Source organism: Pteropus alecto, unplaced genomic scaffold, assembly GCF_000325575.1.
Source record: "Pteropus alecto unplaced genomic scaffold, ASM32557v1 scaffold103, whole genome shotgun sequence".
Classification (NCBI taxonomy): Eukaryota; Metazoa; Chordata; class Mammalia; order Chiroptera; family Pteropodidae; genus Pteropus; species Pteropus alecto.
This window is the reverse complement of record NW_006436288.1, coordinates 11,230,463-11,252,468: the sequence shown is the minus strand read 5'-3', so window position 1 is coordinate 11,252,468 and position 22,006 is coordinate 11,230,463. Positions and strand designations below refer to the sequence as shown.

The 22,006-nt window shown below is 36.3% G+C and overlaps 1 protein-coding gene across 12 annotated transcripts in view; it reads right to left on the bottom strand.

The window, feature by feature from the left end:
* PPFIBP1 (PPFIA binding protein 1) overlaps positions 1-22,006 on the bottom strand; it is a 148,971-nt gene that overhangs the window by 39,376 nt on the left and 87,589 nt on the right. For 10 of the 12 annotated variants that reach the window (XM_025047405.1, XM_025047403.1, XM_025047407.1 and 7 more), the window contains 4 exons: positions 14,371-14,468; positions 11,011-11,216; positions 1,570-1,656; positions 8-121 (listed from right to left, as the gene is read on the bottom strand). In XM_025047405.1, the coding sequence (XP_024903173.1) occupies positions 8-121; positions 1,570-1,656; positions 11,011-11,216; positions 14,371-14,434 (471 nt within the window). In that variant the 5' untranslated portion in view covers positions 14,435-14,468. The remainder of the gene's footprint in view (positions 1-7; positions 122-1,569; positions 1,657-11,010; positions 11,217-14,370; positions 14,469-22,006) is intronic. The other 2 variants (XM_025047404.1, XM_025047409.1) reach the window with 1 other exon arrangement.

The window sequence follows — 22,006 nt, the reverse complement described above, 5'->3', positions numbered from 1 at the left end:
TACATACCTGCTGCAGCATCTCCTCTGTGGCGTTCAACTTCTCTCTGTGCTCTTCAAGACAGAACTCCAAATCTCGAATCTTCTCTCCTTGAGCCTCTACCTGGTCTGTTAACACACTTACCTGTATTCAGAACAAAATACTGCAAAGGATTAGGAAGAATGTGGATCCCACTGCAAACTTTATTTCTCTAAATAGAACAAAAACTGTAATGCTGTCACCACTCATTTGGTTGTAAAAAAAAAAAAAAAATCCAAGAATTAATAACACAGCAGTCCTTCACACTCCTATTTATGTAATGCTTGTTTACCCAAGAAGTCTGATTCGATTTTTAAGAAAGTTAGGGCTTATCAGGGATGTACAACACTATAGGTTAAAACCATTTCAACCATTCACAAGAGAGAGTGAGCATGTACACAAATTTTTTTTTTTTGCGGGGTGCGGGGGGGGGAGCGGGGGGATGGAAAGTAGTTATTAGAGATTAAGAGAGGAACCAGAGTTAATGTTTGAAAGAGAAGTTACCAAGGACTATTCAAGTTTATTTCATGAAGAATAAAAGAAAATTCAGAAAATTCATATTCCACGAAATCTCTCATGACCATGCTGTCCACAATTGTGCTCAAAGCCAGTGTGTGACTTGAATTCCGAGAGAAGCCACTGCATTTGTCCTCCACCCTCAGTGCTTATTGCAAATCTATGAGCTTTTCCCCAGCTATCACCAGCCTGGTAAACATACTTTGTTTAGCTCAAAATACCAAAGCCAAAATGTCTGTCAAGCATTTAAAACAACATGGATAGACCTAGAGGGAATTAGGCTAAGTGAGATAAGACAAAGACAACACCATGTGATTTCACCTATATGTGGAATCTATGAAAACGAAACGAACAAAACAGAAACGGACTCAGAGAAGAAACTGATGGTCACCAGAGGGGAGGGGAGTGAGGGGAGGGGTGGAAAGGTGAAGGGGATTAAGAGGTACAAACTTCCAGTTATAAAACAAATAAATCACAGGGTCGTAGTATACGGCATCTGGGAATATAGTCAATAATACTGTAATAACATGGTATGGTGATAAATGGTTACTAGACACCGTGGTGATCACTTCATAATGTATGTAAATGTCAAATTATTATACAGCACACCAGAAACTAATATAATAGTGCATGTTAACCATACATTAAAATAAGTAAATAAATAAGAGTTAAAACATTATGAAGAAGAAAGCCTACAAACAGCATTCTACTACTCACTTTGTTTTGTTTGGCTCAAAAATTGGAATTTCTGCTACATATTAAAAAATCAGCTCAGATGACAGATGAGAAAATCAGATCAGATGGCATTGTGCTTGTCATGACACTGGCCCTAGAAGAGCTGAGGCTGATTGGGGCTGCTCGCACCAGACTGGGTATGCACACCCTGTTCCGCCGCAGTTCTCACCACTCCCTGTCGTACACAGATGGCCTGCTACACTATGCTTATCAGCAGCCTGGCTCCTGAATTTGCCATCCCAATTTAAAACGGTCTTTGTAAGTATTTCATGAGGAAAGAACAGCATTTCAAAATCACTTGCCTGAAGAACGAGGGATTCTTTATCATTTTCTAAACGTGCTAGCCTTTCTTGATACACATCTCCATTCCCGGTTAGGTGTCCATTTGTCTGAAAAAGGAAGTAATATGGGTAAGGCTGTCTCTCTTTAAAATTGAACTACTGTGGGTAAATTAAAAATTGCATCTGCTTTTAATCCAAGGAAGCTGAATTGAACTCAGCACAGCTGCTACTGCCATTTGTAGAAAATATAGAATGCAACTTGGTTCATTTACCTCAAAATAGGTAAGACAGGCACGTTAGGCATTTAGGCATGTTTTCACCAAACTAAACGACTTCTTATCAAGCAGAAAATAATGACCCAAAAAGAACTGATAGTCACTGATAGTGGATGCACACCTGGGCATGCACAGCTTTGTTGTGTGTGTGGTTAGGCACAAAACCCTATTCGTCCTCCCCCCACCCCGAATGCTCAATGCCACTAATTCTGGATGGGGACAATGGGATGCCCTTTCATTCCTCTTCTCTCTTCCCAAAGTCCCAAATCCAGGACTGTAAATGAGAGCCAGCAGGGGCAAATTACACCACAGGCTTCTTCTTGCTACTCAAGTCTCCAAGTCATGGGACAAATCTTCTTTTCTTCTTTGGAGCGTTTTCTCTCCCCCTAAAAGCTTAAGGACTCAGTCCACAGTAAATTCCCCTGGCAGCACTGACTAGCCATGCTCATTGGCGATTTGTAATGTTCTGTCCTGAATTCACTAACTTCTTGTGAGTTTGCTTGTTCATATAACCTTATGCCAAGATCCTGGGCAGAGCCTGTAAAATGGTATCATCTTGTAATCTCCACAGCATCTGGCTCAGTGCTCACTCTTCCTTCCCCTACCTCCTGCCCCTCTCATCAGCTTTTTATCAAATTTGGGTATATTTATGCATGATATAAATGTCAAAGGAAGTATAGATGGGGAAAGCAAGTTAGATCTTTTCCCTCAGTCATCTTATATAACATGCAAGTCATTAAGAAGATACATGAAAAGGCTTATAGAGAGCAGACAACATAAAAACATCATTTTGAAATATCGTAATGTATGTGATGTGTCCCTTTTTATCTCATTTAAATAATCCATAATTATATAGTATGTAATCCCAATAGAATTTCCTGATTCATCATTCAAACACAACAGAAATAAAAGCCAATGGAGGCCAAAATGGTTAGATGAGGCCATCCAGAGTTCAAATGGAAAAGCAAGTAAGTTCAGATTTAAAAATCAGAGAAAATACAAACTGTACATCCTTACTGCCACAGACATACCTCAAGTGACATCTACTATTTTTCCAGAATTAACTGATATTATTATTCTACCAATTAATGCAGTTTCCAGTATAAATTTTGGGAATAACAAAAGTCCTGTGTTGGGAAGAGTGAAACACACACACACACACACACACACACACACACACACACAAAGGAGCTTTAACAAAAATGACAGGATGTTTCTTCTAAAATCTTATGCACCCTGGATCTATTTTCCACAAGGCCACAAAAGAATCAGAAGCTAATATATAGTAAGTGTGCAATGTGAGTTTAGAGTAAATAAAATTTTTAACATCAGCTGCTTGTCCACATACATGCGCCCCTACCGTAGCATTATTCTGCTCATGGTGTAAACTGAAGTACCCAGAATTCAATAAGTATTACAAAGAGTCTAATGGAGTGATCTAGATGACTTCCACCCCAGGGGACTACTCAGAAAAATAAAATTTATGTAACTTCTTGCAGATAGTTTTTTGGCAAAAAGCCAGTATGCAGAACGTATGTTCTCAATCTAAGAAAGTGTCGAGACTGGCCTTATACAGCCCTAAATTCCTCATTTTGATTAAGGACATGAGCAGGCAGGAATCTGCTTTTAAAACCCCATGCAAAAAAAAAAAAAAAAAAAACCTTCGTGCAAGTAGTGTTTTATAAACAAATACATTTCATCAGGTAGGAAAAAAAGATTTCTGCTCAGTGAGGACACAAAGCAAAAGTCGTCTTTCTTCTGACAGAAGGAAATTATAGCAGGAATAGAAATGTTTCTACAGCAGATTCTAGAAGTGTTGCATGAAGCGACTGTACAAGATGTGGAAATAAGACGTTCCAAGACTGGTTCTACAAAATTATCCTAAAGGAAAAACAAATACTAAAAATCGACTCACAATGAAAATGCTCATTTTTCTCAATACTGTGTTGCTACTCACAAGTGCTCGTAAGACTCAAGAGTAGTGTGATTTTTTTTAAAACACTAAAAAGTCTCTATAAGAACATAAGCAAAGGTTAAGAGCCACCACTGGAACAGTTACAGTTTTAAAGCTCTGTGTTGACTTATTCAAGTAGGTAAAGGTTTACTCTATTCGCACGTTTACTTATATTTCTGCCAATTTTGTCATCTTTGCCTTAAAGATGGTAGAAAGATGTCAATTCCATACACTACTACCTCTATTCTTCCTCCAATTCCTGTGCTCTGCCTACCACACCATTCAAAACCTCCCTGACCACGGCATGCTCTCTCACACACTAATTCTATTCCTTCTGCATGGACGGTATTTCCCACTCTTTCTTCCTCATTCTTCGTTCCCTAAGGTCCGCCTCAGTTAGAGCTTGGCCTGTGAAGTCTTCCTGGAATTACTTGTCCACTCATATGCCAGTTACAGCTTCAGATGAACTTTCATTGCAGCAAGTGTCACACTGAATGGAACAGATCAGACTTGGCTACATATGTGTATCTCACACACAGAAGACTCTTGATTTCATAATTCTATTTTTAAAAATTCAGTATCAGAAAGGGAAAAGTAAGATGCAGTCCAACAAAGCTCCTTTAATTAAATATTATCCCTTACTGTTAAAATGTATAGCTGAAACCAAATTTCGTTAATCAATGTCACCGTAAAAAAAATTAATTTATTTAAAAAAAGAAAGAAAGAAAGAAATATTATCTCTAGCTATCAAGAGAAATATCTAACACAAGGGTCTTTCATGTCCTGATCCGTATTATATCTTTACCACCACATACAAACATTTATTGCCTGCTCTCCAACAGACACCACAGGAGGAGGAGAGATTGAGACAAGACTTGAATCCTTCGGCCAGAAATATTACAGTCATATTTCATTTGCATCCAACATCACAATAAGGTATCTCACACTCTACTGTTCAGAGTCAAAGAACACGATGCCAGCAACGCTGGAAATCAAGCCACTTCTCAGAGGTAGTGCTTCTTCGCTCGACTGTCCTCTCATCAGATGTGAAGGAATTAGGGCAGTGAGGCTCTCCCCTTGTGCTGTAAATAATGATCTTAGGGCAACTCCGCTGCCATTCAAGGGCACTGGAGCATCCCTTCTGAATGGCCAGTGGCGCTATGTACCATAGCACCTCTGACATTGCTTCAGTCTTACAAACAGCCCAGTTATTTTTCCCTCCTAAATTTCTACTGCAGTTCGAAAGAGTAAATAAGATGCCAAGGCAACAAGGACAACCTCTTCAGGAAGTCCTCTATTGATTCCAAAATCTCACCATCTCTGCTACTAAAGAAAACCAGAGGGAAAATAAATCTCACGCACACTTCATTAAACCCCAAAAGCCCAAACCTGACCCTTTCCTGGAAAGGACATCGGTTTACTCAACGTTGCCAGAAAGCACATCAAAGACTAAAATTCAGAATAAGTCTGAATACATTCTGTACTTTCCAGGTCAAGATTACAGATGTAGTCAAAATAAGACTTTGACTTTTTTATTTCTGGGTTTTGTTTTTCTGAGTTTTAATTTTCTCAGTGCTTGTTTTCCAGAGACAGAAAGCATCTTCTTAAGCCAACTGATGCTAAAAACAGTGCTCTGGAGTGAGAAAAATCAACAGTAGTAGGCCAGCCCCTAAGAGTCACCAATCCAAAAATGTACTACATCTGAAATGCTGGCAAGAGCAGCAGATGACAAAGTGCTTTCATCTGCTAGTCTCATTAGAAATATCTTGAGAGAGCTTCCCTTGGAGTATTTGGGTATCTGTTGCCAAAATACCTATTGCCAAGATACAGTGGCTGTCCTGTCATGCCGTTAATGCATACACAGTACCTCCTCATTGTGCATCCATGGCCAATACGTACAGGGTGAGTTTGACAGATTTCTTTAGGGTCTCCTAAAAGGTTCTTTTAGACACCTTACTTGAACAGGGAAGGTGGTCTCTAACCCCTCTTCACCTTATTTTCATGCACATTACCATGATCCCCAAAAGTAAAGCTTCTACAGTGAGAAGAGGGATACATGTTGAGCCTACAAAATTATTCTGATCACAGGTATACTCCAAAGTTCCCTGAATTACAGAAGGATCGAGAATAGAAGGTCCCTAGAAGCTAAAACCCAGCTCCTATTGTAGTAGCACACCATATTCATTCATTCATTCATTCATTCATTCATTCAATATTTATTGAAAGCCAGCTATGTGACAGGATGCAGATCTAGCAAAAGAATCTCTCCACTACTTTGAAAATGGTTACATGAGATCAAGAAAAAAATGCTGTCCTTATTTTTCTTGCCACTTATTTTTTCTTAACTCACTTTCATAATAGAACAGAGAAACCTCTTTCCACTCAATTCAAACAAATACTAGTAGTTGGGATTTCCTTAAAAGTGCCTCTCTCATTTATCACACTGCATTGGCCACTCTCAATTGAGAATTCTACTGACTTGGTCCATTTGTTTTCCTATGTCTGTGGACACTTTTCATAGATGTTTAACAGAGGCCTAAAGGGAAAACAGCTTTAACTTTAGCCAGGATGTCTCAGTGAGATGCTGCATAACCCAGATAATTGTGATCACATATGGGATACAATCTTAGATGTACCTTGCTTGCCAAAGCTTGAAAAAACATTCCCCGGAGGCACACATGAGAAGAGAAGCCAGTCAGAGCAGCAGGGATCAGAGGGTGCTGGGAATGGATTGCATGCTGAGAGCCCAGAAGAATAGCCAGCAGCCCTGGAGAAAACATGCTCCATGTTTGAACTCCCTAAATTATGAGTATTTTTTATTTTTTGTAAAAACCTTTTTAAAAGGTATTTTGAATAAATATCTATTTCTTTTAATATAGACATATGATAGAAATTATTATGGTGATTTAACAGGTCAGAACCCAGTCAAGAACACCATCTTCTCCATTTATATTCTACCTATCTCATGGGTTGTTACCATCAATATTGTCACTCGCTCTGTTAAAAACTGCATCTTTGTAATTTCTGCTAATTTTGAGATTGACTCAGAATTAAAAGTGCCAAATAATCAGACACTTTAGGATTTCATGACCTGATCCTGGTCATGATCCTCGGCTTTGTCTATTGAAAAAAGAATGGTCTAGGGCAACTCATCAAGTTAGACCTAAAGTAATCACAAACTACTTGCCTGGCTCCAAGGGACATATTTCTCTATTTGCCCTCCTAAACTCAGAGATTGCTAAAGCACGTAATTCTCCATTGTTCATATTTGTGTTAACCTTCCGAGTCTTAAAAAATACTTATTCATTTCTAGAATGCTACAGCGATAGCTACCCCATTACAACAAATTCATTCCTGTAGATTTTATATCCTTTCACTGAAACAGGCTACTAGGGTTATTATTTCCTTTCTTCTTATCCAGGTTCTGAGCACACGAAGCCATTAAACAAGCAGCAGAAATTAGTAAAGGGATAACCTGCACCCTACAGGAAGCCAGGGGACCTCCCTGGCCAGGCAAAATAATAATTAGAACTACAAATGCCCAGTTACACTAATGAAAAGATTAGTATCCGTCTTAGGTACATGGGCTCTGAAGTTGGCCATCGGTAAACATGAATGAAATTTTTAATATGTTTTTCTAAAATATTATGGAAGCTTCTTCACTCTCTAAGATATGCCTGTACTCTTTCGTCAAAACAGTGAACTATGTATGAGTAATGTGTAACCTAACTCCCCTTGGAACTGGACCAAACCCTTTCATTGCAAAGGGATCCTGTTAAATGTTTTCCCTCTACTCTTTACAATCCACACTTCAGTATTATCTTCTTGACTAGTCATTTGCCAGGCTCACTAATAAGCACTCAACATATTGTTAGTCCTTGGGGACTCAAAATCCTGTGTGACAGAAACCATCATCTCCATTTTATAGACAAGGAAACTGAGACACACAGCTCAAGTAATTTCCCCCAAATCATACAGGCTTCTAAGAGTCAGAAACAACATCAGAATTCAGGTCTGCTGTCTCCAAGGTCTACATTTGCAACTGCCAAGATACAATCCTGCCTTGTTTATCAAATTCGCTGCTTTTTTACAACAGGACCTCTTTTATTTGTTATTTTGGCAATTTCTTCATATACAGTATAAAGGGGGAATTTGCTAGGATTCTGTGTTCCTTCAATTCCAAGATGCCACCCATTTTTATCACACTATTAATTTTCTTAAATTTTTGATTGTGGTAAAACACATATATAAAATTTACCACTTTAACCATTTTAAGTGTACAGTTCAGTAGTATCAAGTACATTCACATTGTTGTCCAACCATCTCCATCATCCATCTACAGAACTCTTTTCATCTTGCAAATATGAAACTCTGTACCCATTAAATATTAACTTCCCAGGCCCATAACAACTATTATTCTGCTTTCTGTCTCTATGAATTTATTTGCGTACTCTAGGTAAAGAAAGAAAGACTAATTCCAGCTAAAATGTGTATACATCCCACTTTTAAGATCATAAAACGATTGCAACTTCTGAAATATTAAAATGAGAGAAATCTAAAATTATCAGCAAATAATTGAATTGTAAGCCTAAGACCCTCTGCCTGTTGGATTCTCAATGCTGCCTCAATTCTCTTTTGTCCAGTTCTAAAAGTAAAGCCCACCACAGGCTTAGTGCTGTGACTACTCATTTCAGACTTATGCCCTATGCCTTTATTAACCTAAACACTCATTCCAGCTCTCTTCTTCTCAATTTGGGTATTGCCCTTTGCTATCTTTCTTCTTTTATTTTTTCATTTTCTGTATGCTTGAGAAATAAATGTAATTTGGAAGGACTGGGATCAAGATGAGGAAACAGATATAAATAAGTCGGATAAATATAAATAAGTTTAACTAAAAAAATTTACCTCTCAGGATCCACCACTAGTTAATTTTTAATTGTTATTTTTAGGATAAAAACTGAATATTCATAAGCTGTGTAAAGTATTTGTCATTCTGTGGATACTTAACTTAAAAATGTCAAATATTAAGATAGAGAGCAAACCAAAAATACAAATCAACAGGCCATTATCCATCCGAGGAATAAATTTAACACAACAAACGATCTTAGTTCGTTCAAATGCACACTCCATTTTATCATTCGTGTATCACCATTCATTACAAATATACTTACTGAGCACCTATTATATGCCAGGAGTCGTTCTAGGCACCACAGATATAGTGGTTTGGGGACTTTTCTTAAATACAGGCAAAATTCTCTGATTCTTAATATTTACGTTCCAGTTGGAGAGACAGAAAATAAATGATATAAATATGGCAAATCCACAGGACATAAGTGGTGAGTGCTAAGAAAAAAAAACTAAGCAGAGAGATGTAACACAAAGAATGAATATGTGAAATTTTAGATATGGTGGCCAGAGAAAGCCTCACTAATAGCATAACTTTTAAATAAACATCAGAAGACTATGAAGGAACCAGCCACAGAGATATCTGGAGAAGGGGCTTCCAGGCAGAATGAACAGCCAGTACAAAGGCCCTGAGGCTGGTTTGCCCAGCATGTTTAAGAATCAGTGAGGAAGCCAATGTGCCTAGAGTAGAGTGAAAGAGGGGACATGTAATGAGACATGAGGGCAGAAAATATGAGGAACAACTCCTATAAGGCCTCGCAATCAAGAGTTAGCATTTTGGCTTTTACTCTGAGTGAGATGTGACTATCATTGGAAGTTTCTGAAAAAGGAGTGAATGACATGATCTGATTTATGTTCAGATATCATCATTATCATTTTTACTTTTTTTCAGAAAGACTTTAACAGAACATATTGAGCGCGTATTAATGGAAATGCTTTTGGACACAAGATTTTGTCTCGGAAAACACTTGTTTTTAGACACAAGTTAAAAATTCAACCACAAGTACCCTTAAGCTATGGCTGCCACTGGCAGCCTCTACATGTGGGCTAGGAATAGGTTCTTCTGCCAATAGTAAATTCCTTTCTCATTATGAGCCGAATGATCAGAAAAATATGGAGTAAAGAAGGGGTGAGACGGGAAGTAGAAATAACCTAAGGAATATGCTAGAGAACATCTACTTTTAGGGCATGAAGCAATTCTTCAAAGAAATCAGCAAGCCTGGATCCTTAAGTCTCTAGAGGAGAAATCTGCAGAGCAAATATAAAGTATAATAACAAGGCATCATGTATTACAAAAATTAACTTCAAGTGTTGAAGCCGTGTAGCTGCGCCACCACTAAAACATGATCGTACTTTTTGCACCCAGAAACGAGGAGGCATATTGACTAGGAACATAAGAACATTCAGCCTGGGACTGGCTGGGAGCACCAGTATTTGTGTCACATCATGTGAACATGTTTTAGCTGTAGGATGTAGTATTCAGGTTCCCAAAGCAAATGGTTTTCATTTCTACCACAGATCCAAAAATAGACCTTAATTATTTTACACAATTTTCATTAGCTTTTATAGAAACACAAATTAATTCATATGCTTATTAATGTATCTTCCTGAAAACTGAGTATCTTTAAAAGACTTACAAAATAACACCTTTTCTATCTTCTCCATCAATATCACATCCTTTTTGTGATATTTCATAGATTTTATGGGTTTGAAAGTATTAGAACCATGGTATTTACCACTGTGTTCAGGGAAAGGGCAGATCTGCCATGACATTAATTTTTGAGAAGGACACCTAGAAAGAGACCTCACTGTTCAGTGAATAAGAACATCATTTAAAGCCCAAGTTAACTCACACATTAGAATTGAAGAGATCGCCACAAACTGCTAAATGGCACTTCATATCAAATACTGCTACAAACCTGCCTTGCTTTTTGAAGTGTCTATTCACTGCACTGCCTATTTAGAATCGCCATTGGGTCTTTTTACAGTGAACTGCTCACTATTACCGAGAGAGCATCTATTATGTGCAAGGTTCTTTCTCTTATAGGACTATTTATTCTAAGCCACAGTAGGTCATTCAGGTACAATCTAAAAGCTAGTCCACTTTCTAAAGAATAATCAGGTGACCTGCTGGCACTCATGAAATGTATAGTAACAGCACTTTTTAAAAAATTATTCTTAGGGTCAAAATGGAATTGAGATCTCTTAAGGACAAAGCTGTTCCCTATAATTTTTTTTTCTTGTTCTAATGAGATATTCTATATTCTAAATTTTGGAATAAGCAACAAAAGATTCAGAGCATGGGGTAGGTGACATCCAGACATCTACCATCTGACTCTGAAGCCATTCGATGAGCGTTTCTGCTGTTGAATCTGGGATCTGGCATCTCAAGCCTTCCTTCTCATCGGTTTCCATCATCTCTAACAATCCACGCAGGTCTTCCACAAGGTGCAGGGCTCGCAAGCTCCCCATGAATGGGGAGGTGGGAGACTGGCAATCAAAAATCCCATTGGAATATTCCAGGGCCTTAGAACCTAAGTTTAAAAAAAAATCACAGAGAAAGGATTTATATTAGATAACACAAAGCTGAAAGTGGCAAGCAAGTCCAGTCACCGTAAGCAATAGCCATAACAAGAAAATGGTGAAAAGATAATTCAATCACATTTCTCTCCAACGCAGAGTTATTTGGTTCAAAAATAAAAACCATATAATTGATGGTAAATATCAGTGGTCAAATACCTAACAGGGAGGCCAAATGTCTGCTAGAGTATGAGTATGGTCCTTTTTGTTTTAAGATATCCTGACCTTGCAGAAATGAAGGATAAAATGGTAGCAGATCAGTTTGGGTGGAGCTACGCATTCCAAAAAACACAGATTTTAGGGGCCATAAAGTCTTTAAATTTCCTGTAAGTTATACACCGAAGTGGAAACTGCATAGCATAACTTCGAAGGTGAAAGGACCAGCTCCTAGTTAACTTACCAGAATTTAATCCCTGAATAAGTTTGATGAATTGATTATGTATGCATGAGCGTGTGTACATAAATATTTTCCCCCATGATTGTTTGCGGCCTAGCATAAATGCTCTCTTGTTAATTTTAGGTTTACGAGCAGGTTTTACAGACATTTTTGTTTTCTATTATAAGAGAAAACATTCTACTACTTAAATCCACACAACTGACTCACAGCCAACCTCTTTGTCGCTTAGATTTTTATTTTTTGGTTGGCCAAACATACCTACTATGAAATATAAATACTAACCTTATACTTAAATATCAACACTTATGATATTTAGGCTATCACTTCATAAATCTGAAGGTGTTACAATTGGGTGAGACCTGTGAACCAACGTGCAAGTTCTCTGTCCAGCTGGCCATCTGGCTTGATAAATTCTAACAATGGAGAGAGGAATTCTCTTTCAGCTAGTTCATTCCATTAACATTGCTAATACTGGACCAAATGATCTGGATCCAGATCTGCCAAACTATTATAATGGCACCCACTGATATGCTAGGCACAGTGTGAAATGCTTCACATAACCCTCTGAATTAATCCCCTTGGGAATCCTGTAAAACTGAGATGAGGAATCAGAAAAATATAAATTGAGGAGAGTATGTTGGGCAGTGGGGCGAAGGTGGGGGAGGTGGGTGGGAAGAGCATTAGAACCAGACAGGCTTTAATGTCCTATTTCAGTAGTTTTAAGCATTAGGATCACCTGATGATATTACTAAATATATATGAGCCCATGGTAACCTTCTATTTTGTTAAGTCCCTGTCATAAAACAAGGTGGAGACAGAAGAGAGATGTGTATTTAGAAAAATTATCCAAATGTTCATAGTCATTTCTCCTCTTCTCCCTCTTACCTCAGTTGGAGGCATTAACAGATGCATATTTAACATATAAATCCAGATCCTACCCACAATGTTGTTGACTAATTTAACTTAAGGAGGGACCTGAGGAATTTTGATTTTCTTAGTAACTCTAATGCTGATCCAGGGCTAAGGAATAAATACACTAGTCTAGTAGAATATATAAAATGTAAATTCTTCAACTACTGTTCCAGAAATATCACTTCTCTTGACTCTGGTCAGAGCCTAGAATTGGTTCTAGTTATATTTTCTGAAATTGTGACGAAGTAAATCCAATCTCTTTCCCACATAATAGTCCCTCAACTATTGGAAAGCACAAAGCATGTTGCAAGCAACAATACTTTTCTAGGTTAAACATAACCAATTCCTTACCAGATGTGCTTGTTAAACTCTTCACCTTCATGCTAACCTCCTCTAGATAAGTTTTAGTTTTCCAATGACCCTTTGACAATGATATTCGAAGAACTGAATGCAGTACTTGGGGTATGGTCTAATACACAAAGGAGGTCAAATTGAAGTCAGGTCTCCAGCACATGTAAGTATAGCAAAGGAGACCAAACCATGATATGTCACTTCTCTCAAGAGAACCTTCTGAAAAGGAAAACACCTTTGGTTTCTTCAAACAACCAAAATAGAGTAAGGTCAAATTTATGACCAAAAAAGATTAGCAGCTGGGAGCAGGACAACTAGAATCAGGAACGATAGAGGCCAACTGTATCCTGACCCTGAGCACCAGGTGCATGCATACAACCCCACCCAATAGCCTATCCAACCCTCTCCTCATTGTAATGCATTCCTAAATACATAAAAGTACTTATATTGAGACAAAATACAAAATGTGACATGAGACCTTAGGTAGCCACCACTCCTGGGAGACAGTAAGGGAGTGAAAAGGTACACCTACTTACTAGTCCCCTCAGCCATGATGAGAAAACAAGGAGATAATGGCCTATTGCTTTTGCTCAGCTTCCATAATAATTGCTGAAGATTCTTAATAAGGAAATAATATGATGAGATCTGTGTTTTAGAAAGGAGATTCTGGTGGTCCAGAGAAAGATGTACTAGAGCAAGAAAGCAAGAGTATCAGGAACATCGAAGGAGAGGGTTACTTAGAAAGAGCAAGACAGTGGTCACACAGACAGGGCAGATTTCAAAGAGAAAAAATGGGAATGGTAGAATATGGTAGGAGGTAGAAATGATAGAACTTGATTAACTAAGTTGGAGAACATGAGTGTCTAGAATGACTTAAATTTCTGTTTAGGAAACTGTGTGGATGAAGGGCTATGAAATTACCAAAGACTACTAGAGGAGTTTCTGAGGAAAGATAACGACCTCAGTATTTTAAATAATGACAGTGATTTGTCTGTACAGGACATGGGAGATATCTAATTGGCAGTTAGAGATAGAGACCTGAAGCTTACCAAAGAACTGGGAAAGTAAATACATGTGAGAATCATTGATGGAAAAGTAAATGTTGAATTCAAGAGAACAGATTAGTACATTCATGGATATTGGGTAGAGTACGTCTCAAAGTGTGGTCCACAGACTATTGGCACCAGAATCACCTGAGAAACAGATTCTTTATCCTTGATCAGAAGCCTAGGATAGTCCTGGAATTTTTGACATTTTAAAATAAAATGTAAAAATGATTCCGGTAGAAAATGGAGAAGGAGGACAAAGATAATACCACAGGGAACCTATAGGCATTGGAGAGAGCTAATAAATGAAAATAAGAAATTGGAAAGGAAAAAAGTTGTCATGAAAAAGCCAAGAGAGCAGAGTAAATGGCATGATTCTATCTTTTAGAGGATACAGATTACCTGCGATAATACCATCCATTTGCTCCAATGCTGCAGCCAACATGTCACTTGCATCACTCATCATTTTGTTTTTGTCAAGGGCAAATTCCAACCTGGATCTGAAAAAATAATGATGTTATCATTATAGCCTCTAAATGACACACACTTCCTGGCAGGTGTAATAATTCAACTTCAAATTATAACTCCATCTAGCAGGCAAATACGGAGAATTTCTGAAGTAGTAGAGCTGAATTAATTGAACCATTTAACAAGCTGTGGCCAATAATCACCTACTGCACTGCAAGATGATATGCGATACCTGTGTCAGTTAATAAAGTAAGATTCAGTTCTTGTACTCAAAGTGTTTAAAATCCAGTAGAATGGTTTCCATGCTGTACTCTGTAAAGCTCTAGGTCCCTGTGAAGGGCATAGGGGATGGCTGTGGAACCTTGCTGAGGGCAGTGAGGCATGCTAGATAGACAAGACTTCTTTCTCCCTGCACTAGCCCTACCCATCTCTGCTTTCTTAAGTTTGCCTTTCTTTTTTTCTGTATAAAGAATTACCATAAGACTTGCCTAAGAAAATGGTTCATGAACATATATACTAAACACATACAAATCTACCGGTATTTTATAATGTAACATTAGCTATCACATATTGAGTGCCTATAGTGGTCCCTATAAATTTACATAAATTTTCCATAATCCTTAATCATGACAACAATCCTATATATTGGATAAACTCATCTCCATTTTGTAAATGAGACCAAAGATGTTTGTTGATTTTTGCATGGAAACACAGCAAGTAAAGCCAAAAACAGTTTTTAACCTAGATCTGTCTAATTTCCACTGAATTTCTATTTACTTGAGCCTATCTGAAAGATAGGTTTACACTAAAATTGTGCCATGATCTGCTCACTTTTTTTTACCTGTTAAAAAATTGAAATTATCCTTGCAAAAACATGGGTCATTAACAGGAAAAAATCAAAGTATGTGATTTTCAATATTAATTAATACATTTCAGGTACCAGACTAAGCACCCATATAAATTCTCCTAACAGGCCTAAATAAAGCTCTTGCTACTTTGCAGATACTGTGGTGTAGCAAATACCTGAGAAATAAAGGGTATGCTGTTTAACAGAAACTTTTACCCTGTCTCCAAGCAGCCAGATTTCACTTACCACTTTATTTTTACAAACATATTTACAGTTCTGATAAACAGCTTCTTGGGTCAGTTCTCTACTGAGTATTTATTTATTCTGATAAAATGCCATTTAATCAATGTGAGATATTACCTCAATTGTATAGATTTCATCTAAGAATTTCCCACAACTTTACTCACTTCAGAAGGTAAAAATATCACTACCATGTTATGTGCAAATATTACAGCACAAAACCACCCGAAGCATGTGTTTACAGTTACCCAGAAATCAGACGGTTAACAAGCTAGGTTATGAACCCACGTAGTTCTCAAAAATTTACTTGCACATTAGTGCACAGTCCAGAGAGGTGGGGCATCAATTTAATAATCACGCTTCAGGCAGAAAACTTAAAACGTGAAAGTCAAGAACATAAAGGACTAAGATGAATAGTGTACAATCCTTGACTTTCATATAATTAAGCGGCTTACATTCCCTTTCATTTTAAAAGTTGCACTTCAAAGAGCTCTAGATACTATGATATATATATATATATAAGAGACACATGTCAGGTTCAGCTATAAACATGGGAAATGCTAATAAAACAGAATGATGCTCACATTGAAAAAACTCTTATGCCTCGAAATTAGAAAAAATAAATATTTGTCTTTATTAACAATTATATTTATTAGCAATTATATTTATATTTCTTCTCTGTTCTGTTCACAGAGCCTTTCAAACCCTATGGCATGGAGGTATGAGAACTTAGGCCATGTTTTGCAAAATGGTGAAAAACCAGTTTTTAAAAAAATTTCCTATTCTTTAGAAATCAATTCTTTGCTTAATGTCATAAAAATATGACAATGTCATTTTTAAAAAAATTTTATAAATGTTACTATTGATGTCCATACTGATCACATAACAGTTTACATGTAACAGTAAGAAGACGGACAGTAAACACTACTAATAAATATGTGCATAATACGGCAAAAGTGGTAGGTGCTAAGGGTTAAAAATGGAGCAGGATAAGGGGGTCAGGAGTTTGGAGGGGTTTGCAAATTAAATAGGGTAGTCAGGGAGAATGACAGATTTAAAAACCAAAAGTTCAGTGGTATTTCAAATATAGAACTCATACAAATCGATAAAAAAATGGGAGGGGTGATAGTATTAACAGACATATAACAGAAGAGGAAAATATGAAAATATAAAAATATAAAGAGATGCTTAATGTATTAATAACCAAGGAATTCAAGACAATAATGCAATACTGTTTTATATTCAGTCAGTTGGCAAAAAGAAAAAAAAATTAACACTACCAAGTATTGTAGAGGATGTGGGTTCACAGAATCTCTTCTAGAATGGTGGTAGAAATGTAAAATGGGCTAACATTAAACATTCACATTCATTTTCAATCTAACAATATTTACTCCAAGGTATATAAATGTTCATCATAGGACTCTTAACAAGAATAAAAATGTGGAAATGACCCAAATGTCCATCAACATGAGAAGAGATGAAAAAACTGATTTATTTGAACAACGGAATTGCATACCGTTGTCAAAACTAGAGCAATATGTGTATAGTATGGACAAATCTATGCAATATAATAGCAAATAAAAAAGTCTGGTAAATTCAGTAAGACTTAATAATTAAATACAAACATACGTATGTATATATATTTGTATCTCAAATATATATATGAAATACACATAGACTCACTGTAAGTATACACAAAGAAAAACAGGAATGATGCATGAAATTCAGGATGATGGCTACCTCAAGCCAGGGACATGGGAGACAGAATTTAAAAAAAAGTTATATAGGTAAACGAAGTTTAGTGTCAAGTTTTTGAGTTAGGTAATGAATTCAAAAGTGCCTATTGCATTCTTAAAAATGACAAAATGGAAATTCCACTTCTAATAATGGCAGAATATATTTTATTGGACAAACTGTCTCACAAATAGCAATATAAAACAATGAGTAAAATATAAAAACAATTTTTGAAGAAATTAGAGCCCCACCAAAAACTGGTAGAAACTGGAAGGAATTCAGTTCTTGAGTATAGGGAACCATATGAGTGAGATTCACATTTAACATCTTTTCACTTGTGGACGCTTCTCAGTCCACGTGATGCAGAGCGGCAAGGACTCATGAAAAAAATCTCAATCTTATTGGTGCAAAGGATAAAAGGGGGTACAGTTTTTAACATTACATGCTAAGATGTTTAATACCAATTCAGGGTAGACTGTGGTAAGTTAAGAATAGATAACATAATCCGTTAAAACTATAAAATAAAGAGATAAGTAAAAAGCCAATTAGGTCTATGAAATGGAATACTAACAAAATCCTCAATCCAAAAGAAGGAAAGATGGTAGATTTAAACTCACTTGTATAAATAATTACATTAAATATAAATGGAATAAACACTATTAAAAGTCAGACTGGCTTTTAAAAAAGACAGATTTAACTATATCCTATTAATAAAGGACTATAAAAGAATGAAAAATGAGATATCATGTATATAGTAAGCCTAGGAAAGCAGGAGTGGCTATGTTAATAATAAAAATGACTCCCAATCAGGACATATTATTGGAAAGAAAGAGAGACATTTTCTGATGATAGGAGTCAATTCGCCAGGAAGTCATAACAATTACAACTTTTTTTTGGCAATTAATAACAGAGCTTCCAAATACATGAGGCAAAAAACAACATAATTGAGGGATAATTACACAAATTAAGTCCATTCAAATTTAATATAATTGTTGACATGGTTAGATTTAAGTTTAATATCCTGCTAATTTTTTTCCTGTTTGTCCCATCTGCCATTTGTTCCTCCTTTTCAAACTTCTTTTGGAATGGTAGACAAGATAGGGAAAAAATCCAATAATGATATAGAAGATTTGAACAATACCATCAACTTTGGTCTAATTTAATTTATAGAACAAAACACTCAAATGCAGAATGTACACTCTTTTCAAGTCCACATTATATTCACCATGATAGGCCATGTGTGTAAAGCCATAAAATAAGTCTCAATAAATTCCAAATGGGCTTTAAAGGACTACACAGAGAATAAGAAAAACAACCTGAAGTGGTAAAGTACTAAGACTAAGAATAGAATTTCCACATATATTAAAATTCTGACATGCCCTTGGCTCGAGTTATTTTAGAGACAGCCTAATTTAGTGAGCATCTGTGTTGATAAAGCTATGTCAACTGTCATGACTGGGTCAAAGTATTTTTAAAAATAGAAAAACTACATTAAAAGGCTTCAAAAAAATCCCAAGCTCTTAAAAAGATTTTCCTATATCCTCAAAAACATTTCTGAGAGGATGATCCCTCTGGGTGTCCTCACATACTTAATACAATGGAATGTTATTCCAATATAGTGGAATATTACTCCACAATAAAAAAAGACTCAACTACTGGTACATGCTATGTACTGTATGATTCCTTCTATATGAAATTCAAAAACAGGCAATCTATGGTGATAGAAAGTAGGACAATAGTTACCTGTAGGAAGTGGCAAATAATTAAAGAGATACTGAGAGATTTCCTATTCAATATGTTGATTGAGGTGTTTGTTATGTAAGTTCATACATCTGTCAAAACTCATCAAACTATACATTTAAGATGTGTATACTTCACTGTACATAATTTTCATCTCAGATTTTAAAAAGTAGGAATGAAGATGACTGAGAAATTAAAATATTTTAAAATGAACTAAATAAATAAATGGATTAATATAAGTGGGAAATGCATGGATTTATAGTGACAATATGTCATGAATCAAGGATAATGAATAATTCAATTACAGATCTGAGGTCAAAAATAAAAGACTCAGCAAATCCATGTCCCTTTGTTCTAATTCTTTGCTTATCCAGAAACCTGCTGATTTTCATTTGGTCTTTTGGATGGACAAACCATTTAGAAAATTAAAACTTCAACATCTAACGATTCTCACATGATAGCAAATACATTTCTGGATTTTAAATAGCTAATATATATATTTTTGAATGACTTGTTGAAGGAAAAGTTACCAGGAAGTACAACTACTACAATAATGGGTTCAAAGTCATAGTTCAAACTGGAGAAACCCCTTACTTGTCGGACGAGGTAGACAAAGAAGACCAGCTCTGTTTGCAGGAGTCCTCAACCTAGTAGTTTTCGATTCCAATGGTTTAATAAAAATAAGTTTAGAAAAGCCTTAAAAAAGCAATCTACTGGGGAAAACATTCATATATTAGAGTAAGGAACAAAGAAAGACCTAACAGAAGCATGTTTTGGGTATATTTCAAGCTTGGTCAGGACCCATTTAGAGTAGATTTGAATGGGGTAAAATATCAGGGAAAGTTCCAGCAATGGGTGTGGTGGCTATAAGGTTGGCAGAAGACTAAAACTTTTTGCAGGGTTGCTGACTAACTGGTGTTTTAGGTCAGGCTAGCTGCCCAGTTTCCCTGTGAAGAAAGAAAGGCTGTATGAAAATTACAAAGTTTGTTTTAAACTTTGGTGAGAATGACATTTGTCCTAGGTTTTACAGCTTTCCTTAGGTAAAATGTTTAGGTTTGAAAGAGAACTTCTAACTTTGTGCCCAGAGATGAGTACAGCTCACTGGCTGGTGGAGTGTCATATTATTATATGGTCATTATGAGAACAATACATTTTCATATAAATTACCCATATATTTCTCACAATTTTTTCCCCCTAAGCTGCTTGCTAGGCGTGTTAATCAATTACACAATGATTTTCAATGTATGCTGCAATACAATCATGGGAAAGATAAAATGTGTAAAAATGGAAAGACCAAAAGGGAGTAGGAAAGACTATCAGTGGTTATCAAGCTATGGTTCCTGGACCAGCAGCATCACCTGGGAGTTAATTAAAATGTAAATCCTTGGGCCCCACCTAAGACCTACTGAATCAGAAACTGCAGGGGCAGGGCCCAGAAACCTGGATTTTTACAAGCTGCCCATGTGATTCTCATGCACACTCAATCACGGCACTAGAGTGTAAGAGGCCTCCTTTCCCTCTTGGGACAACGAGCCCCACCCAGATGAGGCTGGAACTGGCTACCAAGGTAAACAAGGGCAGAGCTCCTCTCCCCAGTCCCCGATCCTTACTTTTGACCCAAAAACAACAGTTCTGAAGAAGCAATTATGTTTTAATCCAAAAAATCTCTCCCTTTCAACTTCAACTACTAAGTCTTCATGTCTGCAACATGTTAAGATTCTTAAGCAATCTTCCTTACTTTCTGGTTCTCTGCTATGTATCTGTCATCACATACTTTCTCCTCCCCTCTGTATTAGTCCAAATTCTTTTCACCTCCAATCTGCTCTAACATCCCCAGAAAATTAATTCGGAATCACATGAAAAGGGAAACATTTTAAGAATTGGGGGTCGAGAGGCAGGGGAAGTATTAAAAACAGAAAAGTTTGGAGATCTTGGCAGCAGGGGTGATATATAATGTTACAACACATTTAAAAACTTGTCAAACTGTAAAAATAGGTATAATATTGATGATATAACTGCAAATTTGAACACTGACTATATTTGAAAATATTAAGGAACTATTTTAATTTTTAAGTTTTAATAGTTCTTTTTTAAGAGCTCTCACTTTTTAGAGATGATTAGCAAAATATTCATGAATAAAGTAATATGATATCTGGAATTAGCTTTAAAATAATGAAGGAGAAAGAAATAGGGTAAAGATATAGATGAAACAAATTAGCCATGATTTGATAATTATTGAAGGTGGGTGATGAGTACACGGGGTAACATTACACTATTCTATCCACATTTTCACATATTTGAAATTTTCCATAAATATTTCAATATCTTTTAAATATTTAAATATCTTTCATTCATGTCTTTACACAATAGGATTTTCAAACACCCTTGACCGTAATATATTACCTTAAATATTTTATTTTTCTATCATTACCTAAAACATACCAAGGGCTTATCAAATATTTACAAACCAAATAAGAAAATACTTGTTATTTTAACCACCCGCATAAACATAAACACACACTCAGAAAATGAAACAGCCTCTCACAGAGAGAAAATTGTAAAGCAGAGCATAAAAGAATTAATGACTGTGCATTAGTAAAAGTTACTTCTCTTGCTCACCAAAATGAAGAGCCGCAAAAATAACGGGGCAGAGTTGGTAAGTATTCATATAAATGAAGAAGCAAAAGAAAAATAAGACAAGATCAAAAGAAATGAGCTTTTCAGTTCTATGTTATTAATATCTAAGAATGATGACCAGAAGGGAGTTGATAAAAAGGTTCATACAATAAGCCAAGATCCTTCACTTCTGGAATAAAAAGATATCACTGCTATTTGAAAGACGTGTGTATTAAATATCAGTAAATCAGAAGATCCTGTGATAAATTTAAAGAATGTCCCATTTCTCCCTATCTCTGTTATTGGTATTATGACTGCATGAAGAAGTCAAGGATTTGTCCAAGGTAACTTGGGAAGTAAGATTTGAGTACAAAACCCATGTCGTTCCCAAGT